The sequence below is a fragment of the Pan paniscus genome, chromosome 10, assembly GCF_029289425.2.
Source record: "Pan paniscus chromosome 10, NHGRI_mPanPan1-v2.0_pri, whole genome shotgun sequence".
Classification (NCBI taxonomy): domain Eukaryota; kingdom Metazoa; phylum Chordata; class Mammalia; order Primates; family Hominidae; genus Pan; species Pan paniscus.
Window position 1 is genome coordinate 104,343,903 of NC_073259.2, and position 24,004 is coordinate 104,367,906.

The 24,004-nt window shown below is 35.4% G+C and overlaps 2 protein-coding genes across 7 annotated transcripts in view; one reads left to right on the forward strand and one right to left on the reverse strand.

Moving 5' to 3' along the window:
- Positions 1 to 3,600, forward strand: part of ELK3 (ETS transcription factor ELK3) — an 84,328-nt gene extending 80,728 nt beyond the window's left edge. Inside the window, exon 6 of the mRNA XM_063593582.1 lies at positions 714 to 3,600. Within this exon, the coding sequence (XP_063449652.1) occupies positions 714 to 719 (6 nt within the window). The 3' untranslated portion in view covers positions 720 to 3,600. The remainder of the gene's footprint in view (positions 1 to 713) is intronic.
- CDK17 (cyclin dependent kinase 17) overlaps positions 3,211 to 24,004 on the reverse strand; it is a 116,043-nt gene continuing 95,249 nt past the window's right edge. For 4 of the 6 annotated variants that reach the window (XM_034934260.3, XM_063593579.1, XM_055096009.2 and 1 more), the window contains 11 exons: positions 23,527 to 23,641; positions 22,282 to 22,376; positions 21,925 to 21,987; positions 19,647 to 19,770; positions 13,817 to 13,937; positions 11,313 to 11,410; positions 10,692 to 10,797; positions 8,250 to 8,292; positions 7,168 to 7,258; positions 5,471 to 5,548; positions 3,211 to 4,942 (listed from right to left, as the gene is read on the reverse strand). In XM_034934260.3, the coding sequence (XP_034790151.1) occupies positions 4,905 to 4,942; positions 5,471 to 5,548; positions 7,168 to 7,258; positions 8,250 to 8,292; positions 10,692 to 10,797; positions 11,313 to 11,410; positions 13,817 to 13,937; positions 19,647 to 19,770; positions 21,925 to 21,987; positions 22,282 to 22,376; positions 23,527 to 23,641 (972 nt within the window). In that variant the 3' untranslated portion in view covers positions 3,211 to 4,904. Of the gene's footprint in view, positions 5,549 to 7,167; positions 7,259 to 8,249; positions 8,293 to 10,691; positions 10,798 to 11,312; positions 11,411 to 13,816; positions 13,938 to 19,646; positions 19,771 to 21,924; positions 21,988 to 22,281; positions 22,377 to 23,526; positions 23,642 to 24,004 lie in introns of all 6 variants that reach the window. The other 2 variants (XM_034934261.3, XM_034934262.3) reach the window with 2 other exon arrangements.

Genomic DNA, 24,004 nt, shown 5'->3' on the forward strand with positions numbered 1-24,004 from the left:
TGGAGAAAAAGCATTTGAAGAAAACCCAATATTCTCAAGATAAAAATACTCAATAAACTAGGAATAGAAGGGAACTTCTTTAACACGTTAAAGACCATACATAGAAAGACACAGCTAATAGCATACTCAATGGTGAGAGACTGAAAGCTTTGTCCCTAAGATCAAAACAAGACAAGGATATGTTCCTTCATCACTTCAACATAGTACTGGAAGTCCTAGACAGAGCAATTAGGCAAGAGAAAGAAATAAACAGCATCCAAATTATAAAGGAGGAAGTAAAACTATCATTCCTTGCAGGTAACAAGATCGTATGTATAGAAAACCCTAAAGACTCTACAGAAACCCTGTTAGTGCTAATAATCAAATTTAGCAAAGCTGCAGGATACAAAAGGAACACACAAAAATTACTTGTATTTCTATACACCAGCAATGAAAAAATCCAAAAAGAAATTAAGAAAACAACTCCATCTACAATAACATCAATAAGAATAAGATGCTTAGGAATAAATTTAAGAAGGCAAAAGACTTGTATGCTGAAAACTACAAAATGTTGCTGAAATTATAGATGACCTAACTAAATGGAAAGACATCTTGTGTTCATGGACTGGAAGATTTAATATTATTAAAATTGTAATACTACCCAAAGTGATCTATAGATTCTAATTTAATGCAAACCCTATCATAATTCCAATGGTGTTTTGTTGTTGTTGCAGAAATAGAAAATCCCATCTTAAAATTCATACGGAATTTCAAGAGACTCTGAATAGCTACAACAATCTTGAAAAAGAGAACAAAGTTGGAAGACTCACATTTTCTGATTTAAAACGTTCTAAAGACAGTAATCAAAACATTGTGCTACAAACCCTTATGGACAGACATATAGACTAATGGAACAGACCTGACAGCCCAGAAATAAACCTCACATCTATGGTCAACTGATTTCTGAGAAGGACAGTATTTTCAACAAACGGTGCTGGAAAAAAAATTGATATTCACATGCAAAATAAAGTCGGACCCTTACTTTGTATCACATATAAAAATTCAAATGGATCAAGGCTCTAAATCTGACAGCTAAAAATATAATAAACTCTTAAAGGAAAATGTAAGAGCAAATATTTATGACCTTTGAAACGTGACAATACTTTCTTAAATCACCAAAAGCACAGGCAACAAACGAGATAAAATGGATGTCGTTAAATTAAAAACTTTTGGCTGTGCGTGGTGGCTCACACCTGTAATCCCAGCACTTTGGGAGGCTGAAATGGGCGGATCACAAGGTCAGGAGTTCGAGACCAGCCTGGCCAACATGGTGAAACCCCGTCTCTACTAAAAATGTAAAAATTAGCCGGGCATGGTGGCACATGCCTATAATCCCAGCTACTTGGGATGCTGAGTCAGGAGAATCACTTGAACCCAGGAGGCAGAGGTAGCAGTGAGCCGAGATTGCACCACTGCACTCCAGTGTGGGCAACACAGCAAGGCTCCGTCTCAAAAAATAATAATAATAAAAAAAATAAAATAAAATAAAACTTTTGTGCAACAAAAGGACACCAAAGAAAGTGAAAGAGAACCCAAAGAACAGGAGAAAATAATTACAAATCAAATACCTCATAAAGGTGTAACAGCCAAAATACATAAAGAATTCTTAAACTCGATGACAAAAAGATAAGCAACCCTATTTTTAAAATGGACAAAGTACTTGAATAAACCTTTGGATAAAGGTTTATCCAAAGCAAATAAATAAATAGCCAAAAAAGTATGAAAAGATGTTCCACATCACTAAGCATTAGGTAAATGCAAATAAAAACTACAATGAAATACCACTTCAACCTATTAGAATGAATGTAATAAAAAGGAGGAAAAAAAGAATTAGCAAGGATGAGGAGAAACTGGAACTCTCATGCATTACTACTGCAAATATCAAATAGTACAGCCACTGTGGAAAACATTTTGGCAGTTCCTCAAACAGTCAAACACAGAATTATATGACCCAGCAATTCCACTCCTAGGTGTATGTATTCCCCAAATAATTAAAAACAAGGACTCAAACAGATGCTTATACCCCAATGTTCACACAGCATTATTCACAAAAGCCAAAAGATGGGATATCCTAGTGTCCATCAACAGATAAATCGATAAACAAAATGTGTATAATCATAATATTATTCAGTCATGATAAGAAATGAAGTTCTGATACATGCTAAACATGGATGAACTGTGAACATTATGCTGAATGAAATAAGCCAGACCCAAAACGACAAATATGGTATGACTCCACTTATTTGAAATACCTAGAATGGGCAAATTCACAGAGACAGAAAGTAGATTAGCGGTTACCAGGGGCTGCGGGGAAAGGTAAAATGGTTCAGAGTTTCTGTTTGGAGTAATGAAACATTTTAGAAGTAGACAGTGGTAACTGTTAAGCCACTGAACTGTACACATACAAATAATTACAATGCCAAATTTTATGAGAGATATATATATATATCAACACAATTTTTAAAAGATAAAAACAACCTACATAAATTGTCCCGAGTCCAAAAGATAGATTATAACATGTTACCAAACAGCCTTTCAAATGAAAGTTGATAAAGCCTCAGACAGAATGCAGCCACTCTATACACCTAGAATGACACATCCAATGTGTGTTCACAGGACCACTTGGAAAGAAAATATAAAAGGCATCTTCTCTTACCTTTAAGAATCTTATCAGTTTAAGAGGAATCACAGGTATTCAAAGTTTCAAGTTTCGGAGTTTCAATTCCCTTCACTGCAGTGTTTTCAGGATCTGAATGGTGCTCGAGTATCAAAAATAAAACAAAAAAACAAACACTTGTTTGCTTGTCAAATTCCTTAATAAAATGAAGAAATACCCCTAGGAATTCCTAGGAAGAAACACTTTACGTAACAAATGGATATATATTTTCACCTTTTATACGCAAGAATTAAGCCTATGAAAAGCTATAATGTCAAATTTGCAACAAATCAAATATACATTCTATGAAGTGACAAATTTGATACTTTATAATTGAGAGTGCTATAAAAAAAACCCAGCAGAAATTACTAAGCAAATGATTGGCACAAACAGAAAACAATAACACCTCTAGCACAGTGAGACTTCATTATCTTAAGAACGACCCATAAAAGAAAAGGACCCCACTCAGCACAGCCTTCATCCCCAAGAAAGAACTGTGACTCAATAAAACCACATTTTAACAACATGGAGATTTTGTTATTATAAATTTCAAAACAAAATGAAGGAATTTCCACATATTTATAACCTTCAAAGTACAATATTAATACATGTCTGTCAGTTAGAAAGAACAGCAGTTTGTTAGGCTACAAGGTTTAACATAAAACCAATTTACAAATGTGAAAAGCAGTAGTGGTCCAATATTCACCATTACACATGAATCTGTTTCTTCCAGAATTTTTTTTTAAAATTAAAATTTCAGTATCGTGAAATATTAAAATAACACCCCAAACATGCCACAATCACTATTCACAAATAAAGTTAAAATGAAATATACAAAAATCCACTTAATACTGTTAAATAACAACAATAAACTACAAGATTTCCTGAACAGAAATGGTAGGACCCCTGAATGTTTTACAGTGAATTTCAGGAAAAGAAATTAAGTTATGACTATTTTCATGATATATAAGGCAAAAATTTACACGACCATTTCAAAATATACCAATTAAGATTTATAGTTTGTAAGATGCACTAAACAAATAGTCCTTAAAAGTGAACAAAAATGCTTAAAATACTGTTACCAACACCAAAGTGTGTTTATGATGTTCAAAGAGATGCATAATTAAAACTAATATTTAGTATCTCTGGTAAACAGATAATACCCACAATAATTTCAAGCAATCCTGTAAGTTCTCATTTCTCTTGTTTGTAATTTATCATGGCTCATTTCAAAGACATATTACAGCTTTCAGCTGATTCCAAGTGAATGTTACTGAAACACATAGCCCCCAAATGAAAGAAACTGTTCCCCAATGAAGTATCATCCTTTCTAATAAAATAAATGTATTTAAAACAAACAAAGCAAGACCTTTCGCGTTTGAACAGACTTCTATGGTTAAGTTTTAACTAAATTTAAAACACAATGTAAAATAGGTAAGTGTATTAGTATACAAATATCCAGTAATATGCAGTAGACGTTTCTAAAGTGAGGAACACGTAAAAAACAAATAATTTTGGAGCTTTAATTTGTTGGTGTCTAATGTGAGATCCTCAAAATGTCAGGGATTCACTTGCTTGAATCAACTTCTGCATCACATGCTTATCTAAACATAATGTGCTTGTCAATCTCTTAGCTACTCTATTTGCCAATGTTCATTAAGAAATTATACAGTATAAACTTAAAGTGTTCAAGATGGCTCACTTATTTTACTATTAAGCAAAGCTAAATTTACATTCCAGGAAACACTGCAGTTTAATTTTAAAAACAAAAAATGCAGCAGTAAAACAATTCGTGAGGAGAAACAGATGCATTCACATATAATAAAGCCACTGCAACTTCTTCAGGCATTCAATTGTTGTGTTAAATAAACAGACAGTAGTTATTTAGCAGCAATGATTCCGCAATAAATAATGCACTGTGTTTCTCTCAGTCCTGCACAAAAATTGCAGCTACAGTTACATCAATAGCTGTAACCTACTGGCTCTAATGGCAGAGAAGACCTTAAAACCGACTGTACAAAAAATTGTCACACTGTGACAACAAATATAAAAACAATCTGTAGGTCTGAAATAAAAAGACTCCACTGTGAAGAGGACAGTGTAGACAAACGGAGATTCCAAGTCCACCAAAAGAAATAATTGCCTTCAGTTCTGAGTCCTTGATTGGTAAGAAAGGCTGGGGGCTGGGCTTGAAACCATGTTATCAGACTTAAAAGAGCATGCTCTGTCTTCTGTTCTTCCCATGTCCTAAAATATAAAGTCATTTTATGAGGCAGTTCAAGGTTCAGTTTTATCCCACATACAGTTATTTGGTGACTAGGAAGCTAATGTTCCCACCAGCAAAAGCTAATATTCCATGGTAAGAGTGATCAGCACTGTCTTAAATGACCCTTCTGTTGATGGGGTCAGTCTACAGCTTCTATGCTTCGAAGTGATGAACCTGATGACTAGGGAAGCACAAGATGTGTCTTCTGCCTCAGGTACCAGGGATGGCGTGTGCAGTGATCAAGCCAGGTCACTTGTAAAAGGTCTTTGTGCCATCTGCAGCTTTCAGGATCCCTGACTTGACTGAGTCAGATTTTTCTCTGAAGATTTACTGAGCTGCCCACATCATACAGAAAAGTGAGTACGTGCAATGCTAAACATAAACAGTTGTGGAATGCACTGTACATTGCTTTTTACATCAATAATTTTACTGATCAATTTATAAACCAAAAGCTTGGTTCCACGCAAAAATTCATGATCGACACGTGAAATGGTTTATGACAAACACACCTGTCTCTGGATAAGAAGAATTTCGAAAACCCGGGTCCTTTTGCAACTGAATCTCTTTCAAACTGAATATTGATACACCTAAAATGCATAGACAAAAATTATTAGGTGAAGGTCTAACATTAAAACAAACACAACCCTACTATCAACAAATGTTTATAAAGCACTGATTCAATATGAAACCATTTTACAAGGTGATAGCCCTGCTGAAATTTTTCCTTTTTGTCCCAGTGTGTTGAGGAGAAAACTAAATGAATGAAGCAATCCACCTTTAGAACCTTTCTTCTTCCAACTCTGTGTCAGAGCAGGCTGTGGGCAAGTGTTTCTCTGAGGAGAATATACACTGTCTGTTCCAGGACTTTCTGGGGTTGGGAGACCCAGTCAAAATATATTATTATACTAGGTGTTAATTCTCTCTGTCCTTTCTCTGTCTCCTTACAATGACATGAAGGTACCAGGCCCTCAAGCTATCTTTGGAATTTTAGCGAAAAACAAGGAAAAGGTTTGTATAACCATAACTGCCTACCTCAAAGTAAAACTTGGTATTAATAATGAAACACAAATACCTTTTTCTTTTTGAGACGGAGTCTCACTCTCTCACCCAGGCTAGAGTGCAGTGGCATGATCTTGGCTCACCGCAACCTCTGCCTCCCAGGTTCAAGCAGTTCTCCTGCCTCAGTCTCCGGAGTAGCTGGGATTACAGGTACGCGCCACCACACCCGGCTAATTTTTGTATTTTTAGTAGAGACAGGGTTTCCCCATGTTGGTCAGCCTGGTCTCGAACTCCTGACCTCGTGACCCGCCCACCTCGGCCTCCCAAAGTGCTGGGATTACAGGCATGAGCCACCGCGCCCAGTGAAATACAAATATCTTTAAAAGAAAACTTGTAATTTATGTCTTTCATTTCCAATCTCTGTCAGAGAGGTATTCTTTCATTTAAATATATCCAGTAAAGTTGAAGTGAAAAGTATTAAGGATTTTTTATTCCAATTAGCTTTGTCACTGACTGCTACACAAGCTTTGATGAATCAATATTGTCTAATAAATGAGAATAGGAAATTAATGAAAGCTTTTGGCAGCTTAGTTCCCAAACATTCTTCTAATTCCCCACTCACCTTACTCTATTTTAAAGTAAAATACTGTGGTAATCTAAAAATAGAATGTTAAGAGTAAAATCAGTGTTACTCAGGCATGGGAAATCTGCTATTACAGTGACTTTGACAATATGCTCACTGCTGTCATGGGGATAGTAAAGTCAGTGTGACCACAATAAAGGAAAATCATCTTTGTATCTTAAGAAAAAATGTATTTTCACAAGAAAACAATTTATGTTTCGGTTATGCTTCATTAGTTTTTGTTTGAAATTCACTTTTAACAACGCTAAATCAAAGCTAGATTGGGCCTAGGAACAATGCCTGTCATCAGATGGCATGTTTCAACCAAAGTCCAATAAGATTAATGATCCTTGCCTAAGTACTATTGGTTTCCTACAGAGGAGTGACAATGTGCTCAGTGTTACAAGAAATAACTAAATCATAGGGAAATAAGACACACACCTCCCTTCAAGAAATTCTAATCTAACTATAGAAAAGACTAGAATCTTAGGCTTAAAAATCAATAGCCATCTCCCCAATCACCCCAGTCCCTAACCTTGGACAAATAAAAATAAAGCAGGGAAAACACTTTAGGATTTCTCTTACTTTCTGGTAAAGCATGTATTCTTGGTCCCAGACTTCGAAAGTACACATGTTTCATGGCCTCTTCAGCTGAAACCCTTTTCTTAGATTCATACTGTGAAAAAGCAAAGAACTGCTTCATTAGCTTTTTCTCTAATTACTGCAAAAAGTAGGAGATGGGCAAATTAGCATTTAGAGCTACTTAAAAAAAACTTGATTATTTAATATGATGACTATTTTTCAATCAACAATTTGGAATACTCCAGTTATACTCTAATTTGAGTCGCTGCTGAGATTGTGTAATAACATCTCAGTTCCACATTTCTAAGATAAGGCTGGATCTTAAACAAGAATTTACATTGCTTGTATTTTCTGAAGCAAAGAAAAATTAAAATATTTGACCTGTGTAGTTACTTCTCTTCATGAACACCAAAGGACTGGTGGACATATACCCAGTATTTTTATGGCAGCCATTCTTAATGACCTATCCAATACTCATTTCCCTTTTTTTTTGATGATACAACCTAGAAACCTAGGTTGTTCAAGGTGTCCATCAACTCTGACAGATGAATCATGAATCATAACTGTTTTAAATTTAGGCTAATTATGACAATCCTGCTCCCCAATTCCCAGTCTTTCCTACAATTAATGTTCTGGCCAATAAGACTTGGAAAGAAACCTTGTAGGGGTTTCTGTAAAGCTTTTGCTTCCAAGTTTCAAGAGGACTAATGTGGCTGGTACTACCCTTATCGTCCCCCCTTATTCCTGCTTTGGAGGGAAATATGAATGGCATTTGGAGGCAGAGCATCCTCCAAAGGCTGTAAGTATAAGGAAAAGAGAACGTAAGAGAGCATAGAGAGCATCAACTGCAGAGAATGTGGCCTTGACACAGCTCATCAATGCCAGTAACCAACTACCTCAGACTGTTGTAGGTGACAAGAGACCCAGACACATTAGGAGAAACCATGTTTTTTTTTTTTAACTTAAACATGTGCCTTAAGCATAGATAATTTTATGTGTCATTAACAATACTGAGGAAGTACTACTGACCCCATTCTACACATGAAGAAGCTGAGGCTTAACAATTACTGTAAGATCTGACTTACCTGAAGAAATTTTGTTATCAACTCAATTCCTTCAGAGTCTAACCTAGAAACAACAAAGAACAAGTAAAAATTTATGCTCTCTTAGCTGATAAAACTTTTCAGATAAAACTATTTTCTAAGTATTTTAATCTGCTAAATTTAAATGCCCTAAAATAGTCACTCTTGTTGCCTTCAAATAGACTCAAATCTGTTTTAGTCTTAAAAGACTGGCCTTGCTATTTGTTTAAGGATAAGCCATAAATAACTTGGCTTCAATATGAATTTTCAATATCCAAGAACAAATTAAAGAATTTAAAAAATCACCATGCTGTCTCAAAACAAAGAAACTTCAGTATTAAGAAAGCTTAAATATTGTATCACTTTTCACAGTCTTTCACTAAACGCAAGTATATAAGAGCATCATTTTCCTATTATATAGGTGAAAACAGAGACAAGTGACCCCAAAATGTATCACTGTTGTTCAAGACAAACACAGAAATGAGCAATTCAACAAATTTTTACAGAGTTGTCTGCTTAGCACCGGGTACTAGAAGGTATTGAGTTCAATTTAAATATGCTACAATAACTTCATAAAACTTCATCAATGGTGGCCAGGTGCAGTGGCTCACGCCTGTAATCCCAGCACTTTGGGAGGCCGAGGCGGGCGGATCACGAGGTCAGGAGATTGAGACCATCCTGGCTAACATGGTGAAACCCCGTCTCTACTAAAAATTAGCCAGGCGCGGGGGCAGGCGCCTGTAGTCCCAGCTACTCGGGAGGCTGAGGCAGGAGAATGGCGTGAACCCGGGAGGCGGGGCTTGCAGTGACCTGAGATAGCACCACTGCAGTCCGGCCTGGGTGGAAGAGCGAGACTCTGTCTCCCCCAAAAAAAAAAAAAAAAAATTTATCAATAAGGGATATAAAACTAATGACATAATAAAGATGAAATTAGTATAACTAGGGGTAGTAGGGTTAGGGATTATCTTTTTTTTTTTTTGAGATGGTGTTTTGCTCTTGTTGCCTAGGCTGGAGTGCAAAGGTGCGATCCCGGCTTACTGCAACCTCTCTACCTCCTGGGTTCAAGCGATTCTCCTGCCTCAGCCTCCCGAGTAGCTAGGATTACAGGCATGCACCACCACGCCCGGCTAATTTTTTGTATTTTTAGTAGAGACAGGGTTTCTCCATGTTGGTCAGGCTGGTCTCAAACTCCCAACCTCAGGTGATCCGCCTGCCTTGGCCCCCCTAAAGTGCTGGGATTACAGGCGTGAATCACCGTGCCCGGCCTGGGATTATCTTAATGGAATAATCTCTTGATCAGAAATAACAGGTTCTATCTTACACTGCCTTTCACTGGTAGAAGTACAATTATGAATAAAGTAACGTTTTCTTCCAAGTGCTCTCAAGTGGGTCCTGTGGATGCTGCAGTCTAGACATTCTATGTAGTTTGCCATTCTAGCACATATCCAGAGTTCCCTGGGCACAAACTAGGCACTACAGTCATGGAGACTCTGCTTCAAAGAAAAGCTTCAACCTTCTACACTGAACATTATCAAAAAATTATTAAAGGACAAAAATAGAATTTATGCTACTTGGGAGAGACATGCAAAAAAAGCCCAGCAAGTATTATTATTCTTCCTAAGAAAATCTAGTTAGAATGGTATTAGTTGCTATAGTAACAATAAGAGTACCAACCCACATAAATACTTTAAAAATATTTTTGGTGTCATAACTGTTTTGCTCTTCCTTCCCTAGCTTGAAAATAAAAGGAAGCATAACAAGTGTGTTATGTTGTGAGCAATGTGAATGGCTTTGGGTTAAAATAAATGATGTCCTTATTTGGTATCTTGGTGACTTTCAAAATTTGGGGGGGTTGGGTGCAGGGAGATGGAAAATGCAGTCAAAGGGGTTATTCTATGTTATCTCCTGAAAATGTAATACATTCTACAAGTAAAAATGTTCTGACTCAAATTTTATTGGGAGCCTTGGATTGATCTTGGGGTAGGTCTAAGAAGAAACTTAAATGAATGGCTGACATTTAGATGTTACATTTTGCTAAGGAATTGGACAGAGTTTATATTCTTCAAATATGAATTACATCATTAACACTGGTCAAAATACTGATAGGTTACCTTGTGTTATAGAGTCAAGATTTTACTTACATAACCCTTTCTTAGGTTTTTGTTAAGTAAATACAGAATAATTCTGTAGAAAGCAAAACAGGAATTTCATCATAATCTTTGTGGTACGGAATAAGGCATTAATCAATGTCTTCTTTCTGGGAAAAGTAACTACATAAACTCTAGAATTCTAATACATATACAGTTCAAAATTAAATAAGATCCTAAAATACGTAAGGATTATGTGTATTATGTATTTTTTCCTGAATCCTTACTGTGGCTAATCCTTCAAAAGACTGAAAAGAATCATGTGTTTTCCCCGCTTTCACATAAGAAAAAAAAATACCTGGGTGCGTGGTTAATTAGAGGCTGTGGTTTATATTTTGGAAAGTTGTAGTTCTTGAACTCCTCATTTGAAGAAATACCTGGCCAAGTTTCCTGAGATGGAGTTCCTGAATTTAAAAAAAAAATTTAAATATATTTATAAATATATATAAAATTTATATATAAAAATTATATATACATATATATAACAAAGTGTCTTAGAGAATAACTTACATTTACCAGATGACTTAACTATTTCAACTGCAATTGAAATGACAGAAATAAATGTACATGGACTTTTTGTTTGGACTTTGCAATGATACTGTAAAAAGGATGCCTGGCCCTTTTTTTATCCAGTTGATACCAAAAAAGCTAGCAATATTCCTTAATAATATGGTGACATCCAATTTTCCATACTAATTATGTTCTGTTTTTCCATAAAATCTTTATTGCAAAGTAAAACTTAGCAGATGAAGTTACCTAGAAGGATCTATCTTCATAGTGTCCATTCTAATTATTCTAAGTAACAGCTGTTTATGTTAGTCTCAGTATCTAATTTTAAAATATGTATTTTAGAGATACAGTCTTATCCAGCTAGTCAATTATGGGTGCAAAATCACTGGGAAAAGATTTCTTCTGTTACCTAGCAGTCGGAAAATTAAGTGCAGTTCATCTTCCACAGTTGATCCTGGAAATAAAGGTCTTCCAGAAGCCATTTCAAAGAAAATGCAACCAACACCCCTTTAAAATAGATCATGAAAATAATTTAGCAATTCATTTACATATTATGAAGCACAAGAATCTTTTCCTTAAGATTGCCTCTCTGCAGAATTTTGCACTAGCCTGTCAGAAAACCTCTTGAAGAGATATTTTAGATCTAACTAATTTGTTCGCATTTACCCTATTTGTCTCACTTTCTATATTGCTATATCCATTTTTCCCACTTAAAATGTCCAACTCTCCTTTGCATAATCCTTGAAGAATAACACTAACAACAGCTAACAGTGACTGAAGATTTACTATGTGTTAGAAATGTTTTTTAAGTGCACCAATTATCTCACTGAATCCTTGTATTAGCAATAGTGTAGACCATGGATTGAACAGCAAAGACAGGAGTGGGGAAAAACAACTGAAGAGATATTATGGTAATCTAGGAGATGACAGTGAGCGAAGCTAGGCAGGAGAAATGGAGAGAAACAAATGATTCAGGACGTTTTGATGCAGGAAGCAGAGGTAGAACATGTTGGTACAAGGCGGTGTGTGTAAGAGAAGGAAAAGAAAAGGATGGTGGTTCAGAGAATAGAATGGTGGTTCTTAGAATAGTCATCTAGGAACTGTATGTACACACATAATTTAAGATATAATCCTTCCATTAAAGGGCTCGTAATCTAGCAACTATATATAAAAGTTAATTTTACATATTAAGTGTTATATAGGAAGTAAAATGATATAGTTGCTATGGAAAATAGTATGGTGGTTCCTCAAAAAATTAAAAGTAGAATTACTATATGATCCAGCAATTCTACTCCTAGGTATATATCTAAAAGAACTGAAATCAGGCCAATGCAGGAGGATTGCTTGAGCCCAGGAGTCTAAGACCAGCCTGGACAACATGGTGAGACAATGTCTCTTAAAAAGAAAAAGAGAAGGAGAGAGAGATAATTGAAAGCAGGGTCCTGAAAAGGTATTTGTATACCCATGTGCACAACAGCATTATTTACAATAGTCAAAAGGTGGAAGCAAACCAAATGTCCATCAATGGATAAATGGGTAACAGAATGTGGAATATATATTTAATGGAGTATTTTTAGCCTTAAAAAGGAAGGAAATTCTGGCATACACTACAACGTGAATGAACCTTAAAGACGTTATGCCAAATGAAATAAGCCAGTCACGAAAAGACACACACTGCATGATTCTACTCGTAAGTGGTACTTAGAACAGTCAAATTCATGGAGAGAGAAAGTATTACAGAACAGTGGTTACCAGAAACTGATGGTTGGGGAGGGGAATAGGAAGAAATTATTAAATGGGTACAGAGTTTTGGTTTTGTAAGATGAAAAAGATTCTGGAGGTAGATAGACAGTGGTGATGGTTGCATAACAATATAAATGTACTTAATGTCTCACAACTGTACACTTAAATTGGTTAAAATGATAAATTTTATGAGTATTTTACAATATTAAAAATTAATTTTAAAAAGTTATACGAGACATTTTACATAAACTGTTCAAGACAGCAAAAGAAATCGGTATATGACTTATTACCACATGAAGAACATAGAAAATAAATGCAACCACAGTTCAGAGGAAGGAACTGCCAACAGAGGCTAGAGTATATTCAGGAAAGGATTTATGAAAAGCTGTATTTTGAACGTTACTAGGAATGAGCCCAAGTTAGAGCACCGGAGTGGGCATTCCAGATGGGTGGACTGGTATGAACACCAAGAGCAAAGGTAGGAAAGTCCACATTATTCCTGAGATATAGTGAGTATGCCATTTTGCTAAAAGGGAACATTTGTGTTGAGAAACAGTCTGAAATAAGTTGGAAAAGGTAGTTTAGAGACATCTTATGGAAATCCTTAAGTATCAGATTGAGGAATTAATTGTACCTTATTCTATAGGTAATGAAGGGGGTGGCAATAACGGTGTCTTGAGTAGAAGAGTGTCAGGATCGAAGTGGTGTGTGAGAAAGATGACTACAATATTTTAATTATTACTTTTAGTTCAAGTTCAAGCAGAAAGATTTTGGTGAATACTAAATGATGATAAAATGATAATTTTGTTTTAAATTACTATGTATCAGATACTCTTGAGTGTCTCATAAAGCACTCTTCTGAGTGTTCATTTAATCTTAACATCACCTACAACACTTCAAAGTAGTTATTGTTACTATTCCCATTTCCTTAAATGAGGAAACTGAGACAAAGGCCAGTAATTTGAATAAAGTTAACACATAGTTCTAAATGGCAGAATTGGTATTTAAACCTAGGTAATCTAATTCCTATGCCAGAACTCATTAATCACTGTTACATTATGGCTCTTTAAAATAATACCTCCTTAAAAGTATATACTTATCAATACATCCTGCATTAACAGTTACATTCTTTCAAAATTATAAATGTCAGTGACATCTGTATATATTTACCACATGTCAATCTGTGTTGAGTACTCCGAGGAACCAAGAAGCACATCAGGTGGCCGGTACCATAGTGTGACAACTTCATTTGAGTAGGTCTTTGTGGGAACCGACTTGGCTCGGGCTAGTCCTTCATAGGGAAAATAAAACAAAGGGTTAAGAAAAAGCTTTAATGGATCTCTCAGACCCTATTCTCACCATGACTCCATTCAAAGGGATGCCTGAGATGGTTAATTTGTAGCTTCTTGAGGCTTCACCACTATTAACTTTATGAATTCGTTGAGTGCATGTGGCCCTAAGTCAGCAAATCCTTACATAGTTGAACTAAACAAGAATTCCACAACCAGAGACTATGCTTACTTTTATGTTTGAATACACCTGGTGAAGTATTCTGGGTGAATCTAAACTTAAGGTGTTTTCCTTCTGTCCATGAATCATGATGACAAAATTATTTCTCAGCTGCAATTAAATTAATCCATAATAGGCCAATGACATTGAGATACACAATTTTACTTCTAACAGCTATGAGCTTTTGTAACCTTTTAACCTGATTCCAACTTTCATTTGCTATACCATTTTTTATCAAAAACTGTAAAGTTATTGGTCCATAATCTCATTGAGATTTACTGACAAATCGACTTAGAGACAATTTTCTTGGAATAAAATTACAGTGCTGTTCTGTACTCCCTTTTTAGGCTGTAAGTTACATGGATCATTCTGGAGTAAGACAGACTTCATTGTCCTTGGATATTATTAATTGCTGTTTACGTCAGGGGTGTCCAATCTTTTAGCTTCCCTGGGCTACAATGGAAGAAGAACTGTCTTAAGCCACACATAAAATACACTAACACTAACAACAGCCGTGACCTTTAAAAAAAAAATCGCAAAAAAATCTCATAATGTTTTAAGAAAGTTTACGAATTTGTGTTGGGCTGCATTCAAAGCCATCCTGGGCCATATATGGCCCATGGGCCATGGGTTGGACAAGCTTGCTGTAAGTGATATAAACCATTTGCCATTCCTTTGCTAATTTAATATGGAATCTATTGATAATCCAGAAATAAAGGCTAGAGTTTACAACTTTATCTCTTGAGTCACTAGTGTGAGAGAGTTGCTATTACCTCAAAGCCTCTAAATTATGATCTGAAGAAGCAACTTTAAAAAATATCTGGAAAATTACAAATTTATTTTGCCAAAACAAGGAAGATTTATTTTTTAGGCTGAGATTGCTGTTATATATAACTAGGTATATCTGATTAAAATATTAAAGAAAAATGTCACAAAAGAAAAAATCAATTTTACTGAATAAGGTTACAGAAACAATGTCAGAAATTTAATTAGGCAGGACTCATATACTATTTCAGTTCAGTATAATGGTGAAAGGTTATAACTGGAACAATGTTGACATTACTTCATTTAATTACAAGTTTTACTCTAGCATCTCAACTTGGTGAAGTAAGTCCAACAAATTATTTTCATACCAATTTTGGTAATTAACAAGATGGAGGTAGCTTTCTGACTTCTCTTCTTGATATTAAAAGTGGGTTATAGGAAGGCAAAGGACAGGGTTGCAAACGTGCTTATCCTGTAACATACCATATCAAGGCAAATTACCAGTTATAGTTTCCTCAGTATCCTACTCTCCCACTCCTGAGAGGATTCCGAACTATGGTATTTGTGTACATGGCCTTCTAGCTCACAATTAGAATTTCAATATTGGTTGGAATGAAATGAAACAATCTCTCCTAAACAAAATTAATTAAATGTGATATGGTATTATTATACAAGCCATTTTCTATCATTAGTGAAAATATCTGTCTATATCACTAGTTCCTAGACTTCTGATTTTCACTGATCATGGGAAAAGGGTAGAATTTTCAGAGGGACAGAGAACAACTTATAGTATAAATACTCAAAGTTATATGACCCTCCTTCACATGAAGTCATATTTACTATGCAACCAAAAAAAAAAAAAAAGGAAGAAATAGAGACAGAGTTGAATATACTATCTCATGGAATAATCAGAATTTCTTGTTGCCTTGTGGGTAAAATTTGCCTGGCTTGCTTTGTAGAGGTTGGAAGCAAAATTTAAAGCACTCAGAGTATTCCCTGATAAAAGTAGTAGTTGTTTTTTTCTTCTTCTTTTTGAGACAGGGTCTTGCTCTGTCAACCAGGCTAGAATGAAATGGCTTGATCATGACTCGCTGAAGCCTCAACCTCCCGGGCACAACTGATCCTACCATCTCAGCCTCCCAAGTGGCTGGGACTAGAGGTGCACACCGCCACACCTGGCTAATTTTGAAATTTTTTATATAGGCAGGTTTTTGCCATATTGCCCAGACTGGTCTTGAACTCCTGAGCTCAAGCAATCTGCCTGCTGGGCCTTCCAAAGTGCTGGGATTACAGGTGTCAGCAACCGCACCCAGCCAAAGGTAAATTTTTTATAGTCCTTGACATTCCTTCTGCTTTTTTTTCTTTTTTTTTGAGATGAAGTCTCGCTCTGTCATGCAGTGGCATGATCTTGGCTCACTGCAACCTCTGCCTCCCGGGTTCAAGCAATTCTCCTGCCTAAACTTCCCAAATAGCTGGGATTACAGGTGTCCGCCACAATGCCCAGCTAACTTTTCTATTTTGAGTAGAGACAGGGTTTCACCATGTTGGTCAGGCTGGTTTTGAACTCCTGACCTCATCTGATCCACCCGCCTTAGCATCCTGAAGTATTTCTCTTCACTGCCATTTATTTTGGGATTGGGAATAAAGAGCATTACATGCAGGTTAGCGAACAAAGAGAAGGAGAAGGAAAAAGAGTGAAAAGGAAATAGTGGCTGGGGGAAGGAAAGAGAAAGAAAAAAGAGAGAGAGTAACAATTATTATAAGGGAAATAACAACATAAACTATGCCCAAGAAGAGACTTTATGAAAGCATATGTAAATAGCATATAATTTGTTATTCAAACACAGGTAACCCACACATTTCCTTTTTAAGGAAGGAAATGCAAAAAGTAATTTACTCTTCAAATGGCAAAGTATTAAACGAGCAAAAGTAAAGGAATTTCCAGAATAAACTCACCATTTAATGACAGTGAAGAGTAATACTTGAAACACTCATATTTATTAAATTTAATGAAATACTCCAAACATAAAACTACCATAATCAAAGCCAGGTGTGATGGCTCACACCTGTAATCCCAGCATTTTGGGAGGCCAAGGCAGGCAGATTGCTTGAGGCCAGGAGTTCGAGACCAGCCTGAACAACATGGTGAAACCCCATCTCTACTAAAAATACAAAAATTAGCTGGGTGTGGTGGGCACCCCTGTAATTGCAGCTATTTGGGAGGCTGAGGCACCAGAATCGCTTGAACCCAGAAGGTGAAGGTTGTAGTGAGCTGAGATTGCACCACTAGACTCCAGCCAGGGTGACAGAGCAAGACCCTGTCTCAAAACAAACAAACAAAAAACTACCATAATCATTTATGAAAAAAATTATGAATTTAGTTATGGAAAACTGCATGGGTTTTTAAAAACTAAGTTCTCTAAGAGTATTCAAACTCTCAGAATGCGGAATACAAAAAATTCAAAGCTGCTCTACAAAGTTCCTTCAATATGAAAAAGTTTACTTTCTAGAAGCAAAAAGAGCATTTAATTTTACTTTCAATTCCCTTAAAACCAGATTAGCTAAAAAAAATAGATAAATAGCTACAATTAAATTACTGAGCATATAATAAATACAGAGTAATGGTGGCAGGTATATTAAGGGAACGCCTTTCAGTAGTTGCTTCTAAACTCATTGTTCTCAAAACCCATTTTATACTCTTGAAAATTATCAAAGACCTAAAGAGCTTTTATTTTTGTGGATATATTTACTGATATTTGCCACATTAGAAATTAAAACTTAGCAAATTTTAAAATATTATTTTCTCTTTAAAAACACCACCCTTTATATGCAGCATGTATGACATTTTTATGAAAAACATTTTTTTTATAAAAACAAAACTTAGTAAGAAGAATGGCCTTCTTTCACATTTTCGTAAATCTCTTTTAAGTCTTGTTTTTGTAGAGATGGGGTCTTGCTATGTTGCCCAGGCTGGTCTTAAACTCCCGGCTTCAAGTGATCCTCTCATCTCAGCCTCATAAGTGCTGGGATTACACCCCTGAGCCACTGTGTCTGGCCTAAAGTCTATTTCAATAGAAGACAACTGGATTCCACATCTGTTTTTGCATTCTGTGTGTCATGGTATGTTGCTCTGATACATATCACAATATGTATCAAAATAGATCAAATATACATATCACAACATACATACATATATGAAGGAAATCAAATCTCACATAGATATGAGGTTGAAAGAGGAGGGGCACTTTAATAGCCTTTTCTGATAAATGTGAATAGTCTTATTTGACACTACATCAGAACTAGAAAGTAAGTGGTCTCTTAAAAGCTATGTGTTAACAAAAACTATAACGATGAACTTCTCATGCTTTTGTTGCACTAAAATTCATTGACCTTGTACTTTAAATGGGTCTTTTATCCATGCATGATTCTGTAATATCATGCATTAGCCATTTGGAAAACAGTGGTTCCCTGGGTTATACATTCCAAATGTTTATACACTTTTTCAGCATATTGAAAAATCGTGTTTGTTAACATCAACATCGATCTCATCAGAAAAGTCTCTAAGTATTGAAAAGCCATCAAACTCAAAGCAGATCCAAATTTCCAAACTCTAATTTTTGCTTGAAAACTTGAATTTTATTATTGGCAAGAAATACTGACAGTTCTTTTCCTTGAAATGATAGGCTTCCTTCATTCATTTTCAGGAAAATGTCTGCCAAACACCTAAGTCTGAATAACCACAGTTTGTCTGTCAGTCATTTAAGTAAAAATGGTGTCCCCTCAAATAACAGGGCTAGTTCAATGTGCACTCAAATAATCACATGAGCACTTTTCCCTGAGAAGTAACCACATTATTTCTGTGTGCAGCAAATGAGTTTTATGTACACTTCCCATTTTATCACATAAAATATTAAAAAGAAATGTAGTCAAGGATGGAAATTAAATATAATTAATAAATTTTATTGCTTCATCATGTAAGTGTAACTGACAGTTTTCCCTTTACGTAAGTGTAGTGGTAAAGAATACAATGACGGCCTGGGCATGGTGGCTCATGCCTGTAATCTCAGCACTTTGGGAGGCCGAGGCGAGTGGACCACCTGAGGTCAGGAGTTCAAGATCAGCCTGAGCAACATGGTGGGCACGCTAAAAATACAAAATTAGCCAGGCATGGTGGCGCATGCCTGTAATCCCAGCTACTTGGGAGGCTGAGGCAGGAGAGTCACTTGAACCTGGGAGGCAGAGGTTGCAGTGAGTCAAGATCACACCACTGCACTCCAGCCTGGGCTTTAACAGCAAAATGCTGTCTTCAAAAAAAAAAAAAAAAAAAAAAGAATACAATGATATATTTTGGTGCCACTACTTTGATGTATAGTTTTATGCATTATTATTTTGGGACCATCATTGCAAATATTAACACAGTGAAAAAGGCAAATAACAGATGGTACAATTTTGGTAATATATTTACATTTAGAGGCCTCCTACGAGGGTCTCAGGAGCCCTAGGGGTCTTTGTCCACACCCGAGAACAGCCTGTGCATTTTAGAATTTGCTGCTAATAACCAACATAAATCACCAACCAAAGTTCTGTCAAATATCTTATTCTGTGGGCTACCGAGAGAATTTCCAAACCCACATAAAAGCAATGGCATATTATGACAGTGGTTGATCTTTTAACCATTACATTTTAGAACCTGGAAGTACTAATAAATATCTCATACATTCCATACCAAAATCTGCTAGCTTTAATTCTCCTTTTTCATTAATGAGGAGGTTCTGTGGTTTCAAATCTCGATGCAATACCTTTCTTCTATGGCAATATGCCAAACCACGTAGAATTTGGTACAGAAACAGCTACAGAAACAAATAAATAAAAATTAGTCTTAAAGATGAGACATGCTTTAGTATAAGCATAAATGATGGTAAGCAGAAAAGCAGCTGGCCTAGAACATTGTAACAGGAAAAAGAAAGTAATTGCATCCTTAAGTACAATGTCTTTTTCCTTTTATATATAGTGGCTTTCTGAATTTAATAGTTTATTATTCTATTTGAAGCATCTACCTGTTTCTTTTAGTCTAACAGTATCTATGGAAATATTTTTTAAAAAGTAACTTCCTCCTAGCAGTAACAGTTGATTTACTGTGGAAAATGACTTAAAAAAAAAAAAAACATATCCTCATAAACTTACAGGCCTACTAAGGTTTACATAGTTTAATTATAAAATTCTGGCAAAACAACCAACCAACCCCCCTCCCACCCATCTCTCCTTGAAAAAAAACAAAAACAAAAACTCTGATCTGGGGCAGTGTCTTTAAAATAAGGCATTGGAATTGGCGATTTTATGAAAAGTCTGAGGTATCAAAGAGAAAGCTGCTGCATAGCTCTGGCAAATTACTTACTATAAAAATAACCTAAACCAGCTTCTATCAACCATCTCTTGGGTACTTTACTTTCAGCACCTCCTACTCAGCCTTCAAAATCTACTGTGATTCACAAAGGGGCATTAGCACTGTAGTGTTCTGAATGACTCTGAAAAAAGTAATTCCTATAAGGCTAATGGTAGAGTTTTTGCTGTACATTTTGGTAGAAAGAGGGTTACGGAACACATAAGACCTTTGATTCTCTGGGGTTAACAAAAAGAACCTCAAGTACAGAGGATTCAAGAGTTTCCCCTCAGTTCATCTGTAGGTGAAAAACAGGGCATCCGAACACTGAGGCAGCCAAGGCAGCAGGTCAACGGTATGCCTGAATGAATTCTCTGTGCCAGAGTCTCTGCAGTCTACATAATTATGTTTTTAAAACTCTAAAATTACTATTTAAATGAATTCTTGTTACACTTTGTATTTTGAAAGTATAAAGGCCATTTAAACAAATAAATAATAAAACGCTTTCCAACTTAAGCTAATCATGTAAACCTGGCATTAAAGAAATAAACGTCTCAACATTTGTGAAATTATCATCATTAAGGACCTTGTTTTATTTTCAAATTATTGCCAATAAAAAAAGCAGGAAAAACAAAATTAAAACCAAAAAAGATACAAAATGACAGTTATAACACTTTGCAAACAAAAAATGTAAAATAAGATGAAAGCAACCCTGACAGAATATATATGGAAGTACATTTAAAGCCCTTTTCAAAAATCCTTAGCAATGTGTTATCCATATGTTCTGAGCCGTCTTTTAGTAACAGAAACTGGCTCTCCTTTATAACCACCAAACTTAATATTTTTTTTAAATGTAAGTTTAAAATTACTACCTACAGAATTAGAAATGTCTGAAGCACACAGCTGCGACAGCCTATTTTCAGAATAGGTTCTTACATATTGTTGACTAAGTTTGGATAAATAAATCTTTGCTAAATTTGGATACACTACTCAGGTCAAAGAAACCTACTATAAGAATACAAACTATGCTGGATGCTGTTACTCAGTTAATAACTTTTGGGTATCATCTGGCACTGATTTTATGGCAAACATTTTTAGCATTAAATTTTTAAATATGTTGTAGTAAGAAAACACACCAATTATCTTACTCTTCTTCCTGACAGTACAGATTGGTATTTCCAGCATAGTGTTCACAAAACCTGCATGTTCTGGCCTTATTCATTAGTCCTGAAAAGTTGTTGTTTTACAATTAAATACCATTTATTTGGGGAGTTCACTATTTAAAGAAGGCCTTTCACAGAATGCACCCATCATTCGTATTTATTTTGAATTTTTTTTTTAAAGCAGAATACACCTGTACATATATTCTATATTAGGACAATCAGTTGTAATGTGAAATGTCAAAAGAATGAAGTGGTTCTACAAAAAGGTCTGATCCTAAGAAAGCTATAGTGTAGTAAACAGAAGTTCTGGGTAAATATTGCACGTTCAGAGGACAATAACCTATTTAAAAGGCCAAACAGAAAACCCTGAAGAAGAGTTATGAGGCTGGTACATTTCATTATATAATGGTTCACCTATGCTTTAAACAAAATTAAAAAATTAAACACGCAAGACAACATACCTTTACGTTGTGCATACTCATGATGTTTCCACAGTCATCCATGTACTGTTTCAGGTCTTTATCCTGGAAAAACACAGCACTCTGCTATGTGATACACCGTTTTCAGAATGTTGTGACTGGTTCACTTAATAGTGTTTTTCAAAATTAGTTGTTTTTCAAGAAAAGATACTGGATGCACCATACACATAATTTAATGAAAAACTGATAACTAAACAATAAAGTCTCTTGGGCTCTTTAAAAGTCCAATTTAGCTAAGCACAGCTGCAGTTTAAAGAAAAATAAAGAACAAACTAAAAGTCCAATTTACTATGTTTTTCTAAAGTAAAGTTAAATACTGAATTTTTATGAGATGCTTACCAGATACTCAAACACCAAAGTCAAGGATTTATCTGTGTGAACAATGTCATGTAAGGTTACTATATTTGCATGTTTTAAATCCTTTAATAGTGAAACTGCAAAACAGAAAAAGAAAGACAATTGTTTAGTCTGTGGCAGTCTTTATAAAAACCTGAAGTAAGTTGAACATACGAACTGATTAAAAGATTCTCTTAAGTTTAGGTCTTGGGTGGTGGCTCACCCCTATAATCCCAGCACTTTTGAGAGACCGAGGCAGGCAGATCACTTGAGCCCAGGAGTTCAAGACCAGCCTGGGCAACAATGCTATTTAAAAAAAAAAAAAGATTCTCTTAAGTTTAAAGCAATAATTTACCAAGGGGATTGGTTGTAAAAATGTTCATGGAGGCTGGGCACGGTGGCTCATGCCTGTAATCCCAGCACTTTGGAAGGCCAAGGCAGGCGGATCATGAGGTCAGGAGATCGCCTGGCTAACACGGTAAAACCCCGTCTCTACTAAAAAATACAAAAAAAAGTTAGCCGGGCGTGGTGGCGGACGCCTGTAGTTCCAGCTACTCGGGAGGCTGAGGCAGGAGAATGGCGTGAACCCAGGAGGCGGAGCTTGAAGTGAGCCAAGATCTCGCCACTGCACTCCAGCCTGGGCAACAGAGCCAGACTCCCTCTCAAAAAAAAAAAAAAAAAGGTTCATAGAAATCAATTTTTTCTTTTATACTACTGGGTTTGATATTATAATACTTAAAATTGTCCCCAATATTATAACATTCTCCATATCATCTTCTGTATTTTTCCTAAATGTTAACTTTTGAAACTTCTGGCATTAATTTAGATATAAAGTACAAGGAACCATTTTTCCCCTCCACATTACTAATCAGTTGCCTCAAGCCATTTTCTGAATAATCTTCTTTATAAAATGGTACTATGATATAAATATGTTTACACACTGTTTTTTAATTTATTTAGTTTATCTGGTTAATTTATAGTTACCATGTTCCTCATGTACCAATGTATAACATTTCCCTATGACAAATAGTTGTCTATGATAGTGATTTTTAATGAATTCAGATTTCATTGTAAGTTATACACTAATATAATTAATCCCTTTGAGTATTTGTTTTAGAAATTTGCTTTTTAAAGGTTTAATTACATCTTCCAGTCATTTATTACTTGTATATCTGAGCTCTTTTTACTTATAAAAAATAAACTTATTCCACCACTTTGATTTTAAAATGTTCTGTATAATTATTATACCTTCTCTTATAGCTGTGCAGGGTGCACCTTCTTCATGTTCCAATCGGATCTCTTTTAATGCCACCAAATTCTCTGTCAATTTACTTCTTCCTTTATATACTGTTGCATATGTACCCTATAAAATATATTTTTAAAGGACGCATCAAAAGTATCATAAGAGTCTATTTAATACCATCTTATAATAAGGAGCTCTACCTGAATTTCTAGTTTCTAAGCATTGTTAAATTCCATCTTGCAAAGAAAAACACACAATGATCAGCCATGGCTTTTCTTACAGTAAACAGGACTTTCAGTTCATATGCACAGCTTCCATACTTCTGTAACACTACAGAGTGCCTCAAGAGTATAAAAACATAGACAGAATATTTACTTTTTGTACCTTATTTTAGATTAACAATTAGATCAATAGCTTTAAAATCAAAGGTGCTTTACCTGCAATGGTATATGGAGACTGATGGACACTAATTGAACATATTAA